Source organism: Perca fluviatilis, chromosome 6 (genome assembly GCF_010015445.1).
Source record: "Perca fluviatilis chromosome 6, GENO_Pfluv_1.0, whole genome shotgun sequence".
Lineage (NCBI taxonomy): Eukaryota > Metazoa > Chordata > Actinopteri > Perciformes > Percidae > Perca > Perca fluviatilis.
This window is the reverse complement of record NC_053117.1, coordinates 6,829,370-6,854,828: the sequence shown is the minus strand read 5'-3', so window position 1 is coordinate 6,854,828 and position 25,459 is coordinate 6,829,370. Positions and strand designations below refer to the sequence as shown.

The 25,459-nt window shown below is 41.6% G+C and overlaps 1 protein-coding gene across 2 annotated transcripts; it reads right to left on the bottom strand.

Moving 5' to 3' along the window:
- Window positions 1-424: 424 nt before the first annotated feature.
- npffr1l2 (neuropeptide FF receptor 1 like 2) lies at window positions 425-25,132 on the bottom strand. Of its 2 annotated transcripts, none has more exons than XM_039802186.1 (4): window positions 25,080-25,132; window positions 9,771-10,131; window positions 3,446-3,545; window positions 425-1,767 (listed from the first exon to the last, which is right to left on the bottom strand). In XM_039802186.1, the coding sequence occupies exons 2-4, from the start codon at window positions 10,111-10,113 to the stop codon at window positions 777-779; spliced, it is 1,434 nt and encodes a 477-aa protein (XP_039658120.1). In that variant the 5' UTR covers window positions 10,114-10,131; window positions 25,080-25,132; the 3' UTR covers window positions 425-776. The 2 variants fall into 2 exon arrangements, with proteins under 2 accessions (XP_039658120.1, XP_039658119.1); XM_039802185.1 differs by lacking the exon at window positions 25,080-25,132 and adding an exon at window positions 19,616-19,638.
- Between the last annotated feature and the right edge of the window lie 327 nt (window positions 25,133-25,459).

The window sequence follows — 25,459 nt, the reverse complement described above, 5'->3', positions numbered from 1 at the left end:
TTTGTTGTTAGTGAAAAACAATATTGACCTTGTTGTTGAAAAAGGAGCGTCATACAAGAATTTTCTCCTATGGAGTCCGTTCATTCACATTCGAGATCGACTCTTTTTGACTGACATGATGGCTGATAGCGTAAACAACAACAACTGCTAACGTGAGTTGTTCAAAACCTTTCTTTTTAGTAAACTCTGTGTACACAAACAATGTTCTCAATGCTGAGTTCATGTGTAGAGCCCCTGGTGATACTTGCAGCAATGTTTCATGTTGGGTCGAGCCTTCTTAGTGTTTTAAAAATAGCTGTTTTGATGCTACATAATAGTACTCCCATTCAAAAGGCCATTTGACCGAAAACCAGAATACGGTAAATCTTAAAAGTGGCGTTTCCGTCCTAATTGTGCTTTTAAACGAAAGTTTGACTCGGGTACATTCGCGAAACAACCCTAGGTTGCATTTTGGCAAGAATTACGCTTTAAGCAAACACGCACGAAAAGGGATGTTTGATTTGTTTTTCTCTCCTCCAGTTATGCAGATAGTTGAAGAACCAGTAAGGCAAATCACGCGATCATTTTTTGATTGGTAACTGTAATGTGATTACTGAGTTATCAAAAGTAATGCGTTACATTACTGCGTTACCCCAACACTGATCCCTAGTAACCATAATTTACAGTAACCACATTACACATGCAACATCAGATAGTGATAATGGTTTCTTTCTTGGGACCATAATGCAACAGACTATGCCTTTGTTTGGATCATTTCTGGGTAACATTGTGAACACTCAGTTATCCCACGCCTGATGCACTGAAGGTGCCAGCGAACGATCCCTCTCTGACTCCTCGACATTACTGTCTTTCTTATGTACTGCTGGCATTTCTAACGCTCGATCTGAGAGACTTCTCGCTGGGTGGACCACCACACACCCCACCTTTCCACTCCTTTTCACCTGTGCCATTTCATGCAAATTGTTGTCGTTATGGACTCGATTTCTCAGCCCCAAGACAAGATGGTTGTGATTGTTAGCGGCATCTCTGATGTCAGCACCTCCACAACGTGCTTGCGTGGACCTGTCTTTCCTGCCCCACTTGGCCCTCCTCCACAGCTGGCACTGAATGAGGCAACAGAAGGGCCTGGACTTGCACACAGCCTGGAAGCCCCTCCTAAAGTTCTCATTGTAGTAGCCGTAGATGATGGGGTTGACGCTGGAGTTGGAGAAAGCTAGCCAGTGGGCAAAGGGAAAGACGTAGCTGGTCAGAAGGTCCAGCTGGTCCCTGTCAAAGCCTGCGTAGTCAGCCATCATCATCAGGGTCCACAGTGGCAACCAGGACAGCATGAAAAGCAAAGTCACCAGGATGAGCATCTTTATCACCTTGATCTTTTTCTGGGAAATCATTGGCTGACCAGCCCTTCTACCCCCAACTATACTCTTTGGCTCTATGTTTACAACCACAGAAGAACACAGTTTGCCTCCGATACTTCCGTACATCAGTGTGATGACAGTGAGCGGCACCAGGTAGATAAGAGCAAACAGAACCGCAGTGTAAACCTTTCTCATCTGAGGGTTGGCAAAGTCTTCGTAGCAGGTGTACAGGGGGAATGTGTGGTTGAAGTCATCATTGTACACCATGTAGTGGAAAGGAACTTCCTCCACAGTCAATGCCACAGCAGCAGGACACATGATCACCACTGCTAGCACCCAGATTAATATGATGGCTGCCTTGGCAACAAGTACAGTCGGCTTGGGTTGTAGAGGGTACACTATACAGCGAAACCTGTAGTAGATAAGTAAAAAGCATTACTGCAAATTAGCTATATGGCTAGACATAATCAAAAGAAGAATATTTACTAGAGCTAGAGCTTTAACTAAGGATGCCTAATACTCATAACTTAATAATCTTGCAATTATTCTTTACATAAATTATTTAGTCATGTTTTAAAATTTCGAATTTTGTTCAGCCAGTAGTCAAAAAAATCAAAAGGTTAAATGTAAAGCAAGCAAATACTTAACATGTAGGACGTTGTAATAAATGTTTGGTTAATTAGTGGTATGGCGTTGGGGGGGGTCAATGGTGGACTGAAATATCTCAACTACAGTATTTGATGCATTGGCCTGAAATTTTGTACAGACATTCAGGGTCATAAAATATATTGAATTATATCCCAATCAGACAAAACGTAAAAAAATTGAACAGAAATTGGACAGAAGAATCAAAAATGTAAACCAAAAAGTAAGAAAAACAAAACAAGTATTGTACATGTAGGAAAACTCTCTAGGACAAAACATATATGATACATAGGCTAATCAAGAAAGATGAAGTCAAAGCAAAAGAATATTGGTCAGTATTGTGAAATGCTAAAATCAGAAAAAAAGTAGGATATACTGTATTGACATAAACACATTTGTGATAACAAAAAAAATTAACATTGTGATTATAAGCGCATGGGTGAAATAATACATCATTAATGAGGAAGATATTTATTACATTCTCTAGAGCTGCAGTCCGCTGCTGTGTCCCTATTATCAGGCTCTATTTCAGTACTATGGGCAGTGCCTGCCACACACACACACACACACAAACACACACACACACACACACACACACACACACACACACACACACACACACACACACACACACACACACACAGTCCTGAAACAACAGGGAATGATAGTCACGTTTAGGCTCTGAGACCAAAATACTGAATGAAGTTTTGAAAGAATGATGAACGCAGACATCATCTGTAAGATCTGATGATCTCATTGACATGTATAATAATTAGCCATGTAGATATACCACTGGTATAGAGGAGAGGCTGGTTTGTTTCCGCCAGCAGCTTCTTCTGTTGGCGTTTTCAAATGCACACCTTCGTGCATAAATGCACGCAGCTCTATGTTCACATTTTAGAGAATGGTATTATTTTCCTCATTCATGATATTTCACCCACCCGAGACCCATCTGCTATGATCGGAATGTTCGTGTGTGTGTCTCTTGCATATATGAGCTATGTTATAAGAGCTGCAATGATCATTGTGTTAACCCTGCCTGCTGGCTGGTATTTGAAATGCTGACACCACAACACCCGTAAGGTACTAAAAATACTAAAGTAAATTCAAGGAGAAACATTATTATTAAAATTATTATTATTATTATTATTATTATTATATTATTATTATTATTTCACAAAACACAGTGTATATCACAACTTATTTATTTATCTCTCCTCCTCCTCTCACATACCTTCATATGGTACCAGTTATGTATCTATAAATCCACAACACTTTTACACTACACTCTTTCATACATGCACACAATACAATCCCATACTCGCACTAACAAAAACAATTAAACATCTGTGTTACTGTCTGTCTAATTTGTCACCTTTTTGTACTACGACCCATTGCACTTATAAAGGGGGGGGAAAAGGTATCAAACCACAGCCCACACTAACCTTTCAACAGCTATGGCCACCAGGGTGAAGACTGATGCAGAAACAGACATTCCCTGCACCAAGCCGCTCATCTTGCACACTATGTTGGAAAAGGGCCAACCTGTTACAAAAATGACAAACGCTCATTAGAGTAGTACTCAAACTAGTGGCAAGTAACTAAGTAAGCGAGTGACTAGTAAGAATTCAAAAACCTTTGTGTAATATGAGGGTAGTGCCTCTTACTGATGAACCGACAGAGCATTATCAGACTCTGCTGAGCATTTTTGCATCTTTTAGCACAGTGGTTCCCAAACTTTTTCCATGTCAAGGAACCCTAAAGAACCCTAAGATTGTGTCCCAGGTTCTACCATCTGATAGGATGTTTTGTACCAAAAAGTGTATGAAACCCATGACAAAAATAGTCATACATTCTGTCATTGTGTTACTTGTGGAAGGAATACACAGTAAGTTAAAATTAGTGAAACAATGATTCCCCTTTTTGCTGGGGACCCCCTGAAACCCTCTGAAGGACCCCACTTTGAGTGCACACGCTCAAGTGCAATGTGTAAACCTTTCAAAACTGCGAGACGAGAGGCTCCAAGTTGCCTAGCAGACGCATTACAAATATCTAACAGTCTAAATATCTGGAGCTGTCAGGACTCTGCTGGGGAGCTCCAGCCAATGAGAGCACAAGATCTGGCTACAGTACTGGCATCCGTCCGCTCTTCATAACCTGTATTGTGGCCAGGATGTTTCAGAAAGACAGCGATTCCACTGTCAAAACAGGCAACATTTCCTCCACTGTGTATGCTGCAATTAACCCCATTTATCTCTGCTTTGTTTACCTGCTGTTGAGAATCAAGGCTTGGCTGCTTGGCTGGTATCAGCAACATGCTATTTTAACCCATTTAAGCCCAAATTTTTCACAGACATGCAAATATGCAAATCATGTGTTATCAGCCACCCTTTGAAATAATCAAGAATTATAAAAAAAAAAAAATGAAGGAAAGTAGATGAAAAAATGTGTTTTATCACCGGTCACAATTGTGACCGGTGGGATAATATGCGTATTCTCAATTAAACGTTGCTCAAATTGTTTTTTTATTAAAATAAGGGTATTCTGACAGCAATCACTGAAACAGAATACAAAATACTTACTAAATCAAGAACTTGGGACTTTCCACACTGATACAGTATGAACACTGAGACATTTTGTATTCATTTGAATACAACTTGCAACAGCATTACATGTAGCATAACATGTATTGACACATTTATTTTTAACTAAAATAAAACATTTTAAATTGTACTTGTGCAATATTGTAATGTTGGCATAACATTTTAGTGCAACATTCACTAGAAAATGTACATTACAGTCATGTACTTCATTCACATTGAACATAAAAACTTGAGGAACGATGTACTAGGGGTGGGGGAAAAAATCGATACAGCATAGTATCGCGATATTTTTCGTGGCAATACTGTATTGATACACAGACGCCAAGTATCGATCTTTTATGATATATGTGTTGGTCTGTTTGTCTGCTTGACAATCACATTTTGCACCAATAAAACTGAAGTGAGATGAACAAACAGAGAAATGGATCTTTTTAGATACAACAGATGTTGACAAAATTTTCCTTTGGGGACATCATTTGAAATTGGGAAAAATCTGAAGTTGGAAAAAAGGTAATACATTGCAATATATCGCAGAATATTGCAATATGTTTTAAATCGCAATAATATTGTATCGTGACGTAAGTATCGGGATGGTATCGTGAGGCCTCTGGTGATTCCCACCCCTACAATGTACCCTCTTGAGTATACCATCAAGAAGAATCCTCATTTATCGTTGACGGATACATCCATTGTATCAGGACAGCCCCGTTTGACATATTCAGCAGCATTTGGGCTGTATACTTTGTATTCAGGAAAGCTAACAGTGGTCGGCCTCTTTGATCGTTTGAACACCTATGGCCCTTCTGGCTGGCCCCTCTGGTGGCTAGAAGACCCGCTAGAAGGTTCGTCAGACCCACGATTTTGGCAGTTAGAGGACCTTAAGGTTTTATTGGACTTGCTTCTCTGGCGGTTAGAAGACCTTGAAGGTTCCTCAGACTGGCCATTCTTGCATTCAGAGGACCTTGGAGTGTCTTTAGACTTATTTCTTTGGCGGCTAGGATATCTTGGAGATTTCTCAGAATGGCCAGTCAGTTGGTGTGAGGACGTTGGAGGCTCTTCAGTCTTATTTCTTTGGTGGCTAGAAGAGCTTGGCTCTTCAACAGTAGACGCTGGTGAAGAAGAGATTGGCTCTTCTGGTTGCCTGGTACGCCTTATAGAAGCCCTGTACTCTCCATGTTCTGTGGTGACACGTGGTAAGGGAAGGCTGGATGGGGGGGGGGGGCTCATACTCAGTTTTGTTCCGGTCATCATCTGTCTCCAACAGTTCAGCATGTGCATTTAAAATCCTGGCTGGCAAATGGCCCATCTCCCCCTCATAGGCCATATCTGACCCATCACAATCTCAATCACTTATAATGGCATCTTTCTCATTTTGAGGTATGATTGCAATGTTGCATGCCTTGTCTGGGCTGTCACCTAGATCCAACATGTCAAGGACTTCACTTAAAGTAAATCTAAAATAAAGAAAAAATGTAGGTAAGATACGACAAGACTTTTGTTTGTATAGAAGTATGTTTGCATCTAGATACAACATTCTATCCCACCGGTCACTATTGTGACCGTTAACATATTTACTCATTCTGCAAACACACCAAACACATTTGAATAATTACAAATGTATATATCATAACTAGACAACTTAAAGAGCATGTGTACAAAAAATCTTTTTCCTATGTTTATTTTAACATACTTTACTAACCTATTATTTGGGAGCTTTGAGGCAGCCATCCTCTTCTCAAGGTGCAACCAGGAAGTAAACAGCTCTGGTCACGTGACAATTTACTCAAAACATTTGACACTGCACACATTTCATTGAAAGACTCCATTATTTCAATATTTACTGAAAGAGTGTTGGGAAATTCCCTAGTAACATTTTTAGAGGCTTATAAATATTTTTTTTTTTTTCGGTCACAATTGTGACCGATGGGTTGAAATGGGTTAATCAGCGTCACTCATTGTCAATGAGTGACATAACGATTTACACTTTACAATCCTTGATTTTTTTGTCCTAACTCATTTGAAGTAATGGGCATACCTCCACCCCTCAAAAGACGTGTTAAGCGGTGGCTCTGCCATATTTGTTTCATCTCCTCGGACGAGTGTTAAGCAAACACGCACGAAAAGGGATTTGGCATTTCCGTCCTAATTATGCTTTTAAACGAAAGTTTGACTCGGGTACATTCACGAAACAACCCTATGTTGCATTTTGGCAAGAGTTATGCTTTAAGCAAACACGCACGAAAAGGGATGTTTGATTTGTTTTTCTCTCCTCCAGTTATGCAGATAGTTGAAGAACCAGTAAGGCAAATCACGCGATCATTTTTTCATTGGTAACTGTAATGTGATTACTGAGTTATCAACAGTATGTTGTGGTGTGTAGCGGGAGAGTGAGGACCCAAATGCAGAGAGAGGCAGGCAGGCAGGAGATGATGGAACTCAGAGATTTAATATAACAAAAAAACGGCAGTACAAGGACTGGAACACTCACAAAATAACAAACCGACAGGCAAAACATAGGCAGGAGCAAACGGGCACATGCAGGAACAAACACAGGGAGGAAACACAAGGGCATAGCCACAAAACGATCTGACAAGAAACAAAGGGATTCACAGAGGTTAAATACATGAGGTAGGGAGCAAACAAGGAACAGGTGGTAACATCAGGTGAAACACATCAGGGCGGGTCAGGACAATCAACAAAGGCAGGAAAACTGGAAAGGGCCAGACAGAAAACCAGACTATAAAAATAAAACAGGAAGCAGGAAAAGCAGACAGAAAACATGACATCAACTAAACACAGACACTTGACACAACACTAGGCAACACAAGGGATAACAGAGACAACAGGAACACAATTCAGAACACAACAGGGAACAGAAATACAGAATAAAAATACAAAAACAGCAACAGAAATGTCCACAACCACAACACAGTAATGCGTTACATTACTGTGTTACCCCAACACTGATCCCTAGTAACCATAATTTAAAATAGTAACCACATCACACATGGGTTGTGCAACATGTACTGTATCAACAAAGGACACTTACATCTGACATTCAGAATATGAGAGCAGCCAACATCAAAGCTCACTCAGGATTATGGTTGGAGTTAGTCACTCTATTTAATAAAGCAGAAGAGCTCACAAGAACAAAGAGAGCAGGTGACTGGACTATTATTGTGACAAAGGACTGAGTCCAAACTGTAGAGAACTGTAGAGACAGTTTAGACTCAGTCTAGTCAATATCCACGACGTTCCACTTCCGGGACTGCTCTGGGCTGCTGGAAATTCGCCGGATAACGCTCTTTTCACAGTGAATTTTAAACTCTGGTGGATTTCTGAGGACTATGGTTAACTGCTCCTCAGATCTCTGCAGGGTAAATCCAGACAGCTAGCTAGACTATCTGTCCAATCAGAGTTTTCTGTTGCACGGCTAAATCTACTTTTGAACGTACACGTTCCATCAAAACAAGTTTCTTCCCCAGGCTATTTTGCAGAGGCACCGTGGCTCCGTCCGGCGCTTAGCACCGCCCAAGACGATCGTGATGTGTTTACAGAAATGCCCAAAAACCAGAGCACGGTTTTTCTCCCATCCCGGAATGCTGTGTGGACTAGCCAGACCCTCCTCCGCAGCGCTGTGGAGGAAGGTCTGGCAAAGCGAGACTAGACTAACTGTCTATACAAGGCTAACATGCATGCAACCATTCTTTAGTGTGACCTGTTTGCAACACTGTAGCAGCAAACATTGACACTCACCCAGGGGTCCGTTCCAGGTAGGAGGTTTAACAAACTCTGAGTCTAACCCTGATGTCTGAGGTGATTTACCCTGAGATGGTAAACTCAGAGTTTTCGGTTCCAGAACAGCTGATTTGAGTTGGTTCGATCAACTCGGAGTATGTTCACTCAGGGTTACACGCGTGCACATAAGGCAGTATGAATGGAGCCATGATTCTACGCTTCACCATGGTAACAACCACAAATAAACTGGTCGGCGGAAATACTCATGCGCACAAACAGCGAGTTTTAACCATTGACATATTTTGAACATGCATTTCGTTTTGCTGCTGCAAAAGAGAGAGAATTGGTGTGGGAGAAAATTGCTGCCAGAGTCAATGCGTACGCATTAACAGTGTATTAATTTCATATTTAATCACAATTAACTTATAATATTACTGGTGAAAACTGGAATTGTTTTACACCTATAATTTCATTTAGGTGAAATCCTGCGGGTGAAAAAGTAAACTATAGCCTATAATAATCCCATTCTGAGGCTGCAGCACCATGATCATTAACAGAACTATAATGTATAATCATTTATTTCTTTTTAATAGCTCTCACTGGTTTGTGTCAACACGTTTAAAAAACGTTTCAGAGCGAGTCACACTTTTCTGACGGCCTACAGTGGCTTTACTATTACGGTATGATCCGCTACACTGTTATAAAGAAAACTGCCGTTTGCAAAAAACGTAATGCGACACAAAGAATCTGCTGGGATGTTAAAGCCTGTCGATGGCTGATGATATTGATATGAGGACAGATAAGGTAGGCTATCTACATATCTAATGGACTGTGATAAAAAAATACCTCTCAAATCGGTAATGTGGAAATGAAAATACATCTATAGTCGGGACTCAATACCGACGTAAACTCTCTGTGAATTAATACAGCTTTTTAATCAACGGGATCGTCGACATGGACGTGACATGTTTGAGAAAAAAAACGTTTTATAGTCTGCCTAACATAAACCAATACTTTTTTTTTATTCATGCAGATAACAAACTGCATTAAAATGCACCTGATACAGACTGAATGAATGAATGAGGAAATGAGTTTCTCCTCCCTCTCAGAGAGTTTTTTTTCTCAGTTTCTCTCAGTCTCCTCCCACTGAGGTTTCTTGAAGAAAACCTGCTCCCAACCAGGTTAGGTTCACAGACTCAGTTACCATAGTAACTGACTCTGAGGTTAAGTTACCTCTCTTTCTGGAACGGAAAACCCAGAGTTTCCCTCATCTCAGGATTAACCAACTCAGAGTTTTCACTAAACCTGCTTTCTGGAACGGGCCTCTGGTAAAGTGTCTTCAAAACGACTCTACAAGTTGTGTTTTCTGCAACACACTCGTGACAATGAGGAGCTATAGCAGAGGTGAGGACTTGTGACAGGGTGTTACCTGTGATGAGGAGGTCCACCAGGGTTGTAGGGATGCAGAAGATGCCCACCAGTAGGTCACTTATAGCCAGGTTAAGGATGAAGAGGTTGGTGACTGTGCGCATACGACGGTTTGCCAGTACGATCAGGCAAACCAGGATGTTCCCCACCATACACAGCAGGAAGATGAAGAAGTAGGCCAGGATGTAGCTGGCAGCCACATACAGAGAGTGCTGATAGTAGGGGTAAAAGGTAATGTTGGTGATGTTTGAAGCACCATCTAGGCTGGTGTTTACAACCGCTGCTGTGGTGGCTGATCCCTCCAACTCCATCCCTTCCTCGCCCATCTTGGTCAGTATCTCCATCTCTTGGATGAGCCAACACTGCAGAGGAAATCCAAGGAGAAGATAATTTAGAATTCAGTTTGCAATCAAAAATATCACCTGATCGCTTGACATTTCAAACAAAACATTTTTTAACTATTTTATTATGTGAACTAGAAAAGTGCAGAGTGCAGATCTTCGCAAGCTGTGTCTCCCTCTCCTCTCCCAAACAAAGAAAAGTATAATCTCACTTAATTGTCCCTCCCAATAGAGGGACCTGCGCTGGACTGTTTTCTTAATCCCGCACCCGCAAACATTTTGACCCTGCATACAAGCCTGGCCCCACACAACGCAAGTTATCTTTTTTGCACATTCCGCACTAAATCCATTCAGCCTTCTTTTTCTTATGTTAAACAGCTATTTTGTATATATTTGTTTCTGTATTTATTGTTTATTTCATATTAATGTTTAATATGTTGTCTTTATGAAAGCACCAACCACCGGGGCAAATTCCTTGTAAATATAACTTACTTCGACAATAAACGTGATTCTTTTTTTTGGGGCTTTTCCCTTTATTACATCGAGACAGTGGATAGGCATGAAAGGGGCAGAGAGACGGGGGACGACACGCAGCAAAGAACAGCACGTTGGATTCGAACCTGCACCGCTGCAGGACTCAGCCGACATGGGGCGAGCGCTCTTACTGTGTGAGCTAGAGGCTGCCCAATAAACCTGATTCTAAATCTAATTCAGTATTCAGGCTTCTGCCCCCCGTTGGTCTTAGTGATATTTGTGTTTTGGCAGAGAGTGGTACTGCAGCACGGGAGACACCACAGTAACTGCAGAAAGCGCTGCGTTGTGTCGAAGTGGTGTTTGTGGAGAGAATATCGCTCTCAACAGACTTTTCCTTTCTGTCGATTTAACGTTAATGAGAAACACACTGGTGTCTGGTGAGAAGAGGGGTGAATACCTGAATAAAATTAAAATAACACTTTTATACATGCTCCTTGGTGAATTATGTGTTAGATTCAGACAAGATGGGGAATCTAATTTCATCAGTACATTTGGTCCTTAATTAGAGCCCCATCTGCCACTTGGTTTGCACAAGCCTACAGAGAGGCTCCCGACATTCATCTCATTTGAGAACTTGTCTCACAATTCCTTGATACCGTTTTGGCCACCCTTGACTCTGTTGCGCCGGTCGAAACTAAAAAAAGAAGTACGCCTGCTTACCGTGGCTTAATAACAGTAATTATTAAAGAAAATAGGAGAGCACGAAGAATGTCAGACTAGAGGTTGAACTGGGATAAATTACAGATCTCATTTTAAATTCCAAAGGACCTCTTGGATGAATACTAATGAATTCTCTGTAGAAAAGTCACCCAATGCTTTCATATCGTCCTGCCTTGGCTATTGCAACTCGTTGTATTTTTGGTATCACCCAGTCTTGTTCTAGTTCAAAATGCAGCAGCAAGAGCTTTGACAGGGTCAAAAAAGAGAGTGTGCATTAGTCCCATTCTTGAGTGCCTCCCAACAATGGGAGTAATGCACACGCTTACTGATGGTTTAGCCCCCCTCTTACATTACATAACTCCTGTCTCTATATCCCCCATAGAGGTTTATCTTCTCTTTTTTTTAAGTGAACTGTGAACTGTAAACAGATTCCACTTTACATCAATGTTTAACACCGTTACCATGACTACACCACACAGATACCATTACCTATAAACTTTGTGAACAGGACTGATACAGCATCACTGAGTCTATCATTGCACTTTGCAAAGTGGTTTTCGGTTTCTAGTCATAAAAGTAAAGTCACGGACGCCCAGATAGCTCAGTTGGTGGAGTGGGCGCACATACAGTCAAGCCTGAAATTATTCATACCCCTGGCAAAATCTAACTTAAAGTTACTTTTATTCAACCAGCAAGTCTTTTTTTATCGGAAATGACACAGGCTTCTCCCAAAAGATAATAAGACGATGTACAAGAGGCATCATTGAGGAAAAAAATATGACTCATCTTTTATTTACATTTGCTAAGACAAAGGAGCTCAGTGAGGACCTGCGACTGCGCATTGTGGCTGCTCATAAGTCAGGAAAGGGCTATAAGACCATATCTAAATGTTTTGAAGTTTCAGTGGCTACAGTGCAAAGTATTATTAAAAAATACAAGACGTTCCGCACTGTGAAAAATCTCATAGGACGTGGTCGGAAGCCAAAAGTGACACCTGTGCTGGCCAGGAGGATAGTGAGAGAGGTAAAAAAGAATCCAAGGATCACCACCAAGGCCATCCTGAAGAATCTGGACTCTGCTGGTGGCAACATCTCAAGGCAGACAGTCCAACAGATACTACACACCGCTGGTTTCCATGGACGCAGACCAAAGAGGACACCACTTCTCCAGATAAGGCACACAAAAGCCTGCTTGGCCTTTGCAAATTCTCATCTGGACAAAGAAGAAGACTTCTGGTCTTCTCTTTTATGGTCAGATGAAACAAAAATGTTATTGTTTGGCCACAATGATGTAGCCTTCATTTGGCGTAAAAAAGGAGAAGCCTTCAACCCTAAGAACACCATCCCCACTGTCAAACATGGTGGTGGGAACCTAATGTTTTGGGGGTGTTCAGCCGGTGGACCAGGGAACATAATCACAGTAAACGGCACCATGAAAAAGGAGCAATACATCAAAATTCTCAACAACAACATCAGGCAGTCAGCAGAGAAACTTGGCCTTGGGCACCAGTGGACATTTCAGCACGCCAACGACCCAAAACACACAGCAAAAGTGGTGAAGAAATGGTTAGCAGACAAAAACATTAACGTTTTGCAGTGGCCCAGCCAGAGTCCTGACTTAAATCCAATTGAGAATCTGTGGAGGGAGCTAAAGATCAGGGTGATGGCAAGGAGACCCTCCAACCTGAAAGTGTTGGAGCTCATCGCTAAAGATGAATGGGCAAAAATACCAGTGGAGACATGCAAAAAGCTGGTCAGCAATTATAGGAAGCATTTGATTGCTATAATAGCCAATAAATGTTTTTCTATTGATTATTGAGAAGGGTATGAATAATTTGGACATGCCACTTTTTGTTCAAATGTAAATAAAAGATGAGTAATATTTTTTTTCCACAATGATGCCTCTACATTGTCTTATTATCTTTTGGGAGAAGCCTGTGTCATTTCCGGTGAAAAAAAAGACTTGCTGGTTGAATAAAAGTAACTTTAAGTCAGAATTTGCCAGGGGTATGAATAATTTCGGGCTTGACTGTATATAGAGGTTTACTCCTCGACGCAGCGGGCCAGGGTTTGGCTCCGACCTGTGGCCCTTTGCTGCATTCCATTCCCCCCACTTTCTCTCCCCTTTCATGTCTTCAGCTGTCCTGTCAAAATAAAGGCCGAAAATGCCCCCAAAAATAATCTTAAAAAAAATAAATTAAATAAAGTAAAGTCACAAGATGGAATACATGTCATGTGACTGCAACTGCATTACTGGTAGCCTCTAATATCAGGCATTGTTCTCCTCTTTCGCTCTCTCCGCTATCTATTTTGTATTTATGTACTGTGCTTGTTAATATTGAAAGTGTTAGCTCCCACATGTGTCCACCTAAAGGCATGAAGCTGAGGTAGGCTAATTTCAGCTCTCCCTTGAGATTTTAGAAATGTCAAACTCCGGAGGAAAGGTCAAGCATGATGTTATTGCAGCAGTTACTCAATATTTCAAAAAACAAACTTCTAATCTCTGTTGTTGCACTGAAGTCTTGAGTGTCAAACCGACAATACAAGTTGTTCAGGTCGGTGAAAAATCCTGGCTTCCCTCCTTCCCTCCTGTCTGTGGTTCTCTTGGCTGTGGCTTTCCCTGTGAGGACAGACAGGGCTTGTCACTGGCCATGATAGCTCAGTCGGTAAAGCGGGGGCACATATACAGAGTTTTATGCCTCGACGCAGAAGGTCCACGGTTTGAGTCCGATCTGGGATGATTTCCTGCATGTCTTCCCCCCACTGGCAGAGAAGGTCTCCCAGACCCAGTGTTTGTAGTTTGTTGATCAATTTGTCTGGGTTGATGGAGTTGAATGCAGAGCAGTGGTCAATAAATAGCATCCTAACATAGCTGTTGGGGGTTTCCAGGTGTGTGAGGGCTGTGTGCAGTGCTATGGAGATGGCGTCATCAGTGGATCTGTTGGTCCTGTATGCAAATTGGTGTTGATTGAGGTCAGAAGGGATGCAGGCCTTGATGTGGGACAGTACCAGTCTCTCAAAACATTTCATGATCACTGGCGTGAGAGCCACCGGCCAGTAATCATTCAGGCTTGTGATGGCTGAGGTTGTGGTACAGGGATTATGGTGGCCGTTTTCAGACAGGTGGGGACTATGGCTTGCTGTAGTGACAGGTTGAAAATGCGTGTGAATACTGAAGCGAGCTGTTCAGCGCATTCCTTCAGCACTCGTCCTGGAACTCCATCAGGCCCTGTTGCTTTATTGCAGTTGATGTTGTGTAGTGCTGTCTTTACCTGGTAGGTCAGAAGAGTGAGTGGCTGATCGCTCTCTGGAGAGGTGGTGCTTGTATGTGGGTCCGGTCCCCTGGTGGAACTGGAGCTGGAGTCTTCAAAGTGGGCGAAGAAGGTGTTTAGCTGGGAGAGAGGAGTCAGTTTAGGTGGGGTTACTATTGCTCTGTTTGTAGCCAGTAATGTTCTTTACACCCTGCCACATTGCACGGGGGTTGTTGTCATTGAAGTTGTCCTCAATGCGTTTTTTGTACTTCCGCTTTGCAGATGTGATGCCTCTGTGTAGGTTGGCCCTCGCCCTCCTATACTCCTTCCTGTCCCCTGATCTCAGCGCTGTGTCCCGGGCTCTGAGCAGCTCCCTGACCCTGTTGTTAAACCAGGGCTTATGGTTGGGGAGCACTGTAATTTGCTTCTTTGTTGTTACAATGTCCGTGCAGAAGTTGATGTAGGAGAGGACTGTGGAGGTATGGTGCTCAATGTCTGTATGTTCATAGAGCTCCCACCTGGTGTCATCAAAGCAGTCCTGCAGGGCTGAGGAGGCTTCTGCAGTCCACATCTGCACTGTCTTTACCTGAAGTTGGATCCTGCTGATGATGGGCTTGTAGGCTGGTGTCAGGAGCAGGGATAGATGGTCAGACTGTCCAAGATGAGGCCTTATAGGCTCCAGGAACATTTGTATACACCTGGTCCAGTGTTTTGTTATTCCTTGTTTTAATGTTCACATTCTTGTAAAATTTGGGCAGAACTGTCTTCAGGTTAGTGTGGTTGAAATCCCCTGCCACTATAAATATGCTCTCCGGGTGTCTGTTTTACTGCTTGCATATGGCATCATGTAGCTTACCCATGGCTGTTTTAGCATTAGCTCTGGGGTGCACATAGACAGAAGTGATAAAACAGATGAAAATTCCCTAGGCAGATAGAAAGGCCTGCATTTCAGCATCAGGAACTCCAAATCCGGGCAGCAATGTCTCTCAATGGCAATCGTGTCTGTGCACCAACTGTTGTGGATGTATGCACACACGCCTCCTCCTCTTGACTTACCAGAGTCAGCTGTGCGGTCTGCACGGTAGAGGGAGCAGCCTGCTAGCTCCATGGTTAGGTCAGGGATGTTATCATGCAGCCAGGTCTCAGTTATCACCGTGTACACTGTAGTCAGTGCATGCTTTCTTTATGCATTACACATTGGCCAAGCCAGGCTAAGGAGGTGCGACTATGTCAAGTCAAATGTAAGTAATTAAGATTACAGTTTTTCTCAGTAGCTTTGGTACATTTCTCAAATCATCCGCGACATTTGCAAAACAGTAAGTGCATTTCTCAAAACAATTCGTACAAATAGCAAAACACCATGGATTACCTGCAAAAGCCAGTCTCTTGCTCAAAATCCTTAGTTCATCTCTCAAAAGTAAATATGTGTCAATGAATATGTCAGTGCCATCAGAATGACAAGTCCTTGTGTCATTGTGTACGGATAAGACAGTCAAATTCCTTAGTCATGTTATCAATATAACTCATCAATATAATACTCCGGAGGGATGTTCTGATGTAAACTATGGCTAAAGTTTTGATGACAACTATTGTAAATTGTAGGTTACACCTCAGTGTATGTGGGAGTTTGATTGCAAGAGACTGGACATGATTCACATTTACGCTTTTTACTGTCTGTACTGTAATTAGTTTACAGACCATGTCATTGTGATACAGAAATGAAAAGACAGCACTGCATAGCACAAAGAAAAAAAAAAAAAAAAATGAAATGTCCATATGGACAAACAAGACGTTCAGGGCCTTGTCAACAGACCACAAGATCGATCACAGATTTATTAATAACAACAAATTAGCATGACAGCAGTAGTAACACTGTAACTTAGCAACGCATGCTGATGTGGGCATTCACATGAACATCAATTGACGTCAGTTCTATTCTAGTCCATTCAAGATGGATGCAAAATGGCAATAAAGAAGGCCCTGGGAATAGTGGAAATACAGCTGAAGAAAGAAACAAATAGGTACCTGTATACTGGAGTCTCATATTACTGCAGTTTTCCACACAATTGGGTCTGTGCATTTTGTCCCCTGACCAGTGGCGGTTCTACATTGAATTACACCCAGGGCGAGACCCCCTTCGAGCAAAATCATCAAGATGATGTTATCGTATGAAATCTGCTCCCCTATTGAGTGATTGATATTGATGACGGCAAGGCCAGTGAGCCATTCCTGGGACATGGTTGACCTCAGGTATGACTTAATCAACTTTAGTTTTGAAAAGCTCATCTCTGCTTGAGTCACAGTGATTGGAAGAGTAAGTGCAAGTCCTCAGAGCAGTCCAAATGTTGGAGTAGATCTGATCTCCGATAGATCCTTATCATGCATAAAAATGATGAGCTCAAGGAGACTCGTAGTCCCCCGTCGTCCACCTTGTCCTGACCGTTACATTTGCGAGACCCAGAGGTGAACTGTCCCCCGCTCCCCTTTTCCTTTCTCACACGGCTTCTGTGCACAAGTAGGCTACGTCACGCTGCAGCCCGCAGGAAGGCGGGGCTTAACATCCGTCTTCCCACGGGCTGCAGCGAGTCTCATGAAAATATGCCGCCCCGGGCGGCTGTCCGGTTTGCCCGTGCCAAAAACCGCTACTGCCCCTGACTTGTACTAGAGTGACCTCTTCCATTATGGAGGAGGAAGAATGGTTATAGAAAACAAAAACTCTTGTCCATATGGAATGTGAGTTTTGTATTAAAGGGAAATTCACATCACTGCACGGTAACTTGCCGCCTCCAGTCATTTTAATGGGGGGAGGCGACAGATAGGAAGCGGTTCTGATCATGGCAGTAGGGTTATGAAGCAGTTGCCACACGTGAACGCATACACATTTTGCTCTTCTGGACAGAGTTCAACATGCTGAATTTCTGGCAGTAACTGCAGAGCAGCAGGGGTTTCTTTTAAAAACGCTTTGGTTTTTTTGGAAACACCCTCAAAGTTAGGCGGTTGTTAGGGCAGTTGCAGTTGCGGTAGAGCTGTAACAATTCAAAATGTTGCTGTAAAATTAATTGTAATTAATAGAACACATTGCTGTGTGCATGTGGGTACGAATAGCATTCACTTCTAATTGCACCAGGGTACGAATAGCATACACTGCGAGAGACACTGCAGCTACTCGGAGCACAGGACTGGCCCCTCCCTCCTGATGAGCGCCGCCAGCAGGCCCGGCTCCAGAGCGCTGAACTAGAAATGAATTGGCGCCTGCAAGGTACGGAACTATTCAAAGTCAGCCATTACTTTAAAAATAACTGTTTCAATGGACTAAATAGAAAGAACTCGACCTTCTCTGAGTGAGACATACTTTACAATCAATGGATACATGCATAAAGATATTTAATTTACACAAGGTTGTTAGCTAACCTGCTGTCAGGACCTGCTGTGTGTTTTCTAGAAGAAAGTAACACAAGTGTCTTCAACACAGTGGCAGCCATAGCCCCATTTTTCTCATTATTTTTAATCGCATGATTAATAAAGTATGATCATTGCAATGTCATGCTTACAATGCATCTAAACAAAATAAACTAAAAGCTAGAACTGCAATGCAAATTGATATTTTCCCCTGTGGCTGTTGCTGGGAAAAGAACTGCCCAGCCAACGCGGTGACAAATGCTAATAATAATATTAATATTATTAATAGGTTGGCCCCGCAGCTCGCTTGCACACACAGCTTGCTCAGTCGATCAATTTGTATTCGTCACATGAAATCAGATAAGTTACATTCCAATTAAATATGATCCCATCCAATCATCTTCTTCAAATTGATTCTTTATAAAACAGAACGAGGCCGTCAGATCGACAAACAAAAAAAGAGTCACCTAGTCAATCATCCAGGATCCAACCAAGTCCAAACAAAAGAACATGTAGAAATGACATGTAATAACACCACAGCTCCGACATCCCGCTGGAAACCACCACAGGCGGGGAGTCATGGAGATCTACGCAGAGATAGTCTTGTTTGTCCACGTAGTCGGGATAGTAGCCATAGGTCATGGCTATCTTCACCTCCACCTCCTTTTACTTTTTTGATGTTTACTTTTGAAAACCTCGAGCAGCCAGGCTAGCAGAGTCAGCAGGAGACTGCTGAGTTGATTTCCTATCCTGATGAGCAACTCGTAGTCATGAGATGACCCCAGAGACGGTCTTGCTAGCTCGAGCTCATCTTCTCCACCTTTTCCTTGGCATTACTCTGATGTACATTTGACACATACGTACATTCATTTGAAAACTTGACCCACCAGCTGGCTAGCTAGTCTGGGCAGGAGCGTGTCTATGTTCCCCGGGTCCTATGTTCCCAGAGTCCTATGTTCCCAGGTTCCCCTCTTTGTATGAGACTGGGGAACTACATATATATGTTACTACATATATTGTATAAAATGAAGTTGCATATTAATCTGGTCCTACAATAACTTTTAGGGCTGCCTAAAGCATTTATAGATACCTGTTCTTGCATAGAATACTAAGCTATTCAAATAGCCTTAAAATTGTTGGCATGATTTTATAAATCATGTTTTAATGTTAAACACACATGTGGAACAGTCAATCCTCTGGGATGAACTGTATCTGTGGATGGCTACCTTAGTGACTACATTATTGGCCAGTAAGCCTATCATCAGTGGGGATTTATATTTGCTAATTATATGTTGGAATCATGTTAAGATGTTTACATTTTGAAAAAACTTTCAAAAATTAACAATAATTTGGAGGCCCCCCTGCAGTGACTCTGACGACCCCCTAGGGGTCCCGGACCCCCTGTTGAAGATCCCTGGTATAGACAAAACCAAAATGTTGGCCAAGAACCCACACACTCTCTCAAACAAACACGCACGCACACACACCCACACACACACAGCCTCATGAGTTGGCATGAGCTTTCTAACGTTACGTTAATGTCTTGACTTACCACAATTTCATTATGGAATGGCTTGAGAGGTCTCTTAAAGGAACACGCCGACTTATTGGGAATTTAGCTTATTCACCGTAACCCCCAGAGTTAGATAATTCCATACATACCCTTCTCATCTCCTTGCTTGCTGTAAAGCTGTCTGACGGCTCCAGCGGCATCAGCCCATAACAGAACAGGCAGGTGAATGGTTCCTGTAATCCTACTGCTCCGAATAAGTGACAAAATAACGCCAACATGTTCCTATTACATGTTGTGATTTGTAGAGTCACAGCGTGTACAAAAAACAACGTAACATGAGACACAGCCATCTTCTATCCGTAAACAAACCAGGAACTATATTCTCAGGCGGAAGAATATAGTACTTGGGCGGAGTGATATGCAAGCCTGTCTGAGAATATAGTTCCCGGTTTGTTTACAGTTAGAAGATGGCTGTGTCTCGTTGTTTTAGCTGTCAATCGATTAAAATAAATTAACTAATTAATTGCACAATTTCTGTAATTAATGTGATTAATCGCTTTTAAATTGGGACTGAATCTTGTAATAATGGATATTTAAATGCTAAATCACTTAAATTTGCAAATATGAAGAAAAAACAAACAAGGAAAGGTTCTGCTAAGTTCAGAATGTTTAATATCTTTCAGAACAACAGCAGCAACAATTTGGCTTAGTCCTGCTGAAGGCTGCTGGAAACGGCTAGAAACTGTCTGACTTGAGAGCAGATTTTTGTCACCGCCCGGCTGCTGTCGTCTGCGTCTACTTTACAGGCGAGGCGCAGTTCATCTCCAACGAGTCTATGTTTAGTCGGCGGCAGGGCAGTCGGGACTCACCCGGAAATGGCGAGCGGAATGAGGTGACTAGTCTCAAAATCTGAAGAAAATCTTCTAAACTGACCTTTGTTGAGCTGAAATAAAGACAGATTCAGCAACTGCAAGGCCTATTTCTCGCTTAAAATGTTTTCAGAAACATGTTTCAGTGAACTATTTTAGTACAATATGAGATCGTATTCTGAACGGCCGCCATGACAGTCTGGCTCTCAATATCCGGAGAAAACAAACCCATGTGACGCGTTGGTCCAATCAGCTGCCAGTTTTCATTACTTGGGCAACAATACAGAGTAGCGCCGCCTGCTGTTATGTAGACGTATTACGTTTCTCAGCCGCCACATGAAGTAAACAAACACAGCTGCGTTAATATCGTTAATTTTTTTTAACGAGTTAAATATAAAAAAATGAACGCAAAAATGAACGCGTTAATTTTGACAGCCCTAGTTGTTTTTTGCACACGCTGTGTCTCTACAAATCACAACATGTGAATAGGAACATGTTGGCGTTATTTTGTCACTTTTGTCACAATTCGGAGCAGTAGGCTAGTTGGAACCAGTTACCTGCAGGATCTGTGCTAGGCTAAGCTAAGGCTGGAGCCGTCAGACAGCGTTACAGCATGCACGGAGATGAGAAGGGTATGTATCGACTTGTCTTACTCTGGGGGTTACGGTGAATAAGCTAAATTCCCAATAGTGTTTTGTGGCCGCATTTCTCCCCATCTTTTTCCAGAACACATTCCGTTTTCTTTTCTACTTCTACGTAATGAAAGATTTTCCAAATGCCGTTTATTCTCTTTCTCTCAAAGACGAACTCCAGCTGGCCGGCCACGGTCCCAGCTTTCTCTGTCAGACTTCATTTTGTTTAATGTAGCTCAGCGTAAATTCTGTCAGGGAGACTTCATTAACGTTAACACTCTTAAACTGATCAGCTGGTTTGTGGGAATTACGTTCATGGAAACCAATCAGAATTGGGCACGTATGTTCAAGCCAATCACAGCATGACAACCATGTTTTAAATCTGTTCTCTCCCCTGCTTCTGTCAGTTGTCTTTTCAGATAAGAGTGCGACCCGCCTCCTCCCCTTCCACCGCCAGGCATCTTCGACCACGGTTTTCTCGGTCTTCTTCCGGCTGACGGCTCCCTTTTGGCTTTTTCGTCCGGTCTTCGGGTTTTTAGTCGCCACCACCAGTGTCTAGGCTCCATCAGGGGATATGTTTGGGTTTTGCTAAACCTCTAAAATATATATATATACCTTTTTACGATGGAGTCTAATCTCCAAAGTTTATGTACCTTCTTACTTTGCACTCGTAACGTACAAATAAACATTTGCATATCTGCAACGAAGTCTCTCCTGATTGAATTGTCGTTTACGCTCGTCTCACTCTCTAACTCAACACTGCATCTTCTAAATTAAATAATGCTGCGACAGGGCTTGAGGAAGTAACGTCGCCAGCGTCTGCGCAGTGCGACCCGAGTGCGACTTGATGCAGCCCCTGAAGACACAGGGGACAGAAATACTGCAAAATAATAATAATAACGAGACTAAACAAGGCGAAATAACGTTATAACATTATGTCTTGTCTCGTTTTGGTCAACGAAAATGAAGAGACATTTTAGCATGCTTTTTATTTTGGAAACCACATTTAGTCTCGTTTTTATTCGTCAACAATATTGCATTATACATTTAATTATAGTCATTGTCACATGACCCGCATTTACGTTGCGTCTCGTCTCGTTTTCGTCACGAAGTTTCGTTGACGACGATATTTAGTGATAATTTTCGTTGACGAAAACAACACCAGTCTACCATCAGTACTGACTGGACATCCACATCAAAAGTGGCAGATTTCATAAAGACGCTCTGAAGGCCGTTACACACTGGGGGCGTGACGAATAAGCGACGCGAAAATGCGAAATAATCGCCTGCGAATATTTCGCATCAAAACTATTCACACCGGCAGCGATGTGAATTTGCAACAGTTTTCAATAAAAGTTTCGGATATTCGCGCCAGCTCAATGTCGAAGGGACAGTTTGAGTTCAGTCTGGGGATGCTGCTGAAGAGAGAGAGAAAGTGACGGATATGCAGTGTGAGCGGACGAGAGAGAGCGGTCAGAGCAAAGGAGAGTTACCGTTAAGCGGTGAAGATATCAAGTGACTGTACAGCAGCTAGAGGCTGCAGTTTGATCACAAATATATGCTGCAGCTCCTCAAAACTACCGGAGGTATCCTGGCTTGTTTCCCCAGCTGCCGAATGGAGTGACGAGGGTTAGCTCCGGCCTAGACTCCAGCCCTGTCTCCCCCCGAAGCAGGAAAAGCTAACAATAAAGTACTCGTGACAAAAACAATGGAAAAATATATTGACGTGCGATCAATCGCCAAAAGGCCTTTACTCTCGTTTCACTGTGACTGTAATAAGCATCCATTATTGTAATTCCGACCACAATGGATCTCGGTTTGCAAATTAGGCGAGGCTGGCTAACTTGTCAACAAGCGTTAAGGTGGAGGGAAGTCATGCTGCTACTACGGGTGGGAATCAACAGGGGCCTCACGATACGATATCATCCCGATACTTATCATTTGTTATTATTGCGATTTTAAACATATTGCAAAATTCTGCAATATATTGCAATTTATTACCTTTTTTTCCAACGTGAAATTTTTTCCAATTTCAAATGATGTCCCCAAAAGGAAACTTTGTCAACATCTGTTTTATCTCAAAAGATAAATTTCTCTGTTTGTTCATCTCACTTCAATTTTATTGCTGCAAAATGGGATTGTCAAACAGACAAACTGACCAACACATATATAGTAAAAGATCGATACTTGGCGTCTGTGTATCGATACAGTAGCGATACTATGCTGTATTGATTTTTTACCCCACCCCTATCTATGGGTTCTACTTGCTTTCCCTTTGCTGAACAAAGGCATTGTCACTAGCTTTTTTTCAAGGGCCACCTTTTGATGAGGTCAGGGCTATCTATTAATCCTAAATTGAACGGTGCATTTACACCTCCACTGACACATATTTCCTTTCTAAAACAAGCTCCCGTCTCAAACCAACAGGCTCATAATAGAACCCATTTTCCTTTCCTGCCACTTCACAGAGAAGCCTGATAACCTCCTGTCAGCACTGTATTGTAATATGCTTCCATATAACCACTAAGATGTATTAAAGAGGAGATGATATGCGGAAAAACAACTTCAAGTGATCCTTTTTCGACCTAAAAATAGGTTTTTCGGATATGTTTCAGGATTCGGTCTCCAAGTGTTAATTTGAATGGAAATGTGTTTTTAGTGAATATGTAACATGCATCCCTGCCTCGTACTACTGTTCCTCTCTCTCATAATTTTTTTTAAAATACCAATCTGAATTTAAATCGATGAAATTCAAATTCAACATTGCACTCCCCAAAAAAGCTACATTAGGAGTTTGTTCCAATGCTTGAAGCTTCCTGTTTACGTTTTCTTGACAAGTGGCCATTTAAATATCATTGTCCTCTCCTTGAAGGCAGAAGTAGTGTAATGTGTAATAATATATTTTAATTTGCAAAGAATTTAAGTTAAATAACTTAACAAACAACAAACAAGAGAATAAATATTCTCTACTTTTTTTTAGGAAACATGCTTTTTACATTAAAACTAAAATGACTTTCAAGCAATGTGTGCTTTGATTTCAGTTGTTTAAAATATAAAAAAAAAACATAAATAAAATCCTCTGTGTGCATCACAAAGATAAAATATGCACTTGCACTCTCCCTTTTAATAGTTGGACATATCCACAGTACAAACCTTGTCAGTGAACTATTAAGGCTAAAAAATTCTTAATCAAGGTAAAATGTTCAATTAATTGTGATTTCGATTTTAGGTCATATGTCCAGCCCTGCTGTTTTGTCTTTGCTGATTATTTTGTTTCAAAATAAAATGTTTAACAATGTTTAACAACAAGCGCAAACAACGAGTGCACTTAATGCACTTAAAAATGCCCAATGACACGCAACAACATACTTTCCATTATATTTTTGACACATTTTGAATTGTCATCTGTGTTTTTCTTCTTCATATAGGATAAATAAAGGTATTTCCAACGTAATTTTGTGCATAAAAGTGTATCCGAATACAGGAAATGAAGTCGTTGAAGATCAAAACTTCCCTGGGGGAGGACACCCAGACCCCCACTATGATATATACACCCCCCCCCCCCAAAAAGGCAGATTCTGGCCAAGATACAGTACAGTATACCCACTACAATACATTAGACTGCACCACTGCTACACTCTAATATTCCTATAAAGTTACAGCTTAAAAGGGTAGTAATAATATCGTTCTGTTATTTAAGTGTGAGATATAGACAAAGCTATATAACTATATGTTTTGCACTCACTTTAACTCCACCATTTAAAAAAAGAGATAAATGAATAAACAAATAACCGGCGTGAAAATACACAGCAGAATGCATGCTTGCTTAGGCTTGACTACTTTGTGTCATTATTTTCGCTCTTTATTTTTTTTGTTTAAAGAAAATGGAGTTGACAGGTTCAACAGAGCCCTGCTGGAAAGCTTATGTTGAAAAAGTTCAAGCTAACTCAGTCGTTATTTTGGTATCATGAACCTATCGTCACTGGAAAAGCATGGGTCTCGGTGTAATAGAGCCCAGTTTAGTCGACATAATGTGGGTAAGAAAAGAAAGCCAAGTGGCTACTGTAGCATGTGCGTTTTCTTACGACGCAGGTAAATATAAGATGACTTACCTCTGTGGTTTCCGATGCTCTTGGACTAAAAAAAAATCTTTCTAATTAGTCTAACGTTACCACTTTACAGGTTTAACAATACCAGCAATAATATAGCTAAACGTCATAATGTATAGGTAAATTTCATCCAGAAAACACAGAGCCACACGGACAGTCCACTGCCACGGAGACGCGCTCCACTCTGACTGGCTGCGGGCTCACCGTGTTGGAAGACCTTTTATAGCTAAGAATTGGCACTGATCCAATTTATTCTTTGAATTCCTTACAATACAATTAATAATAAAAAACAACAACATATGTAACAGATGTTTTTACATATTAATTATAAATAATAAGATATTAATTCAGTAGGCTATTTTATTTGTAATTGTGCAATGCTT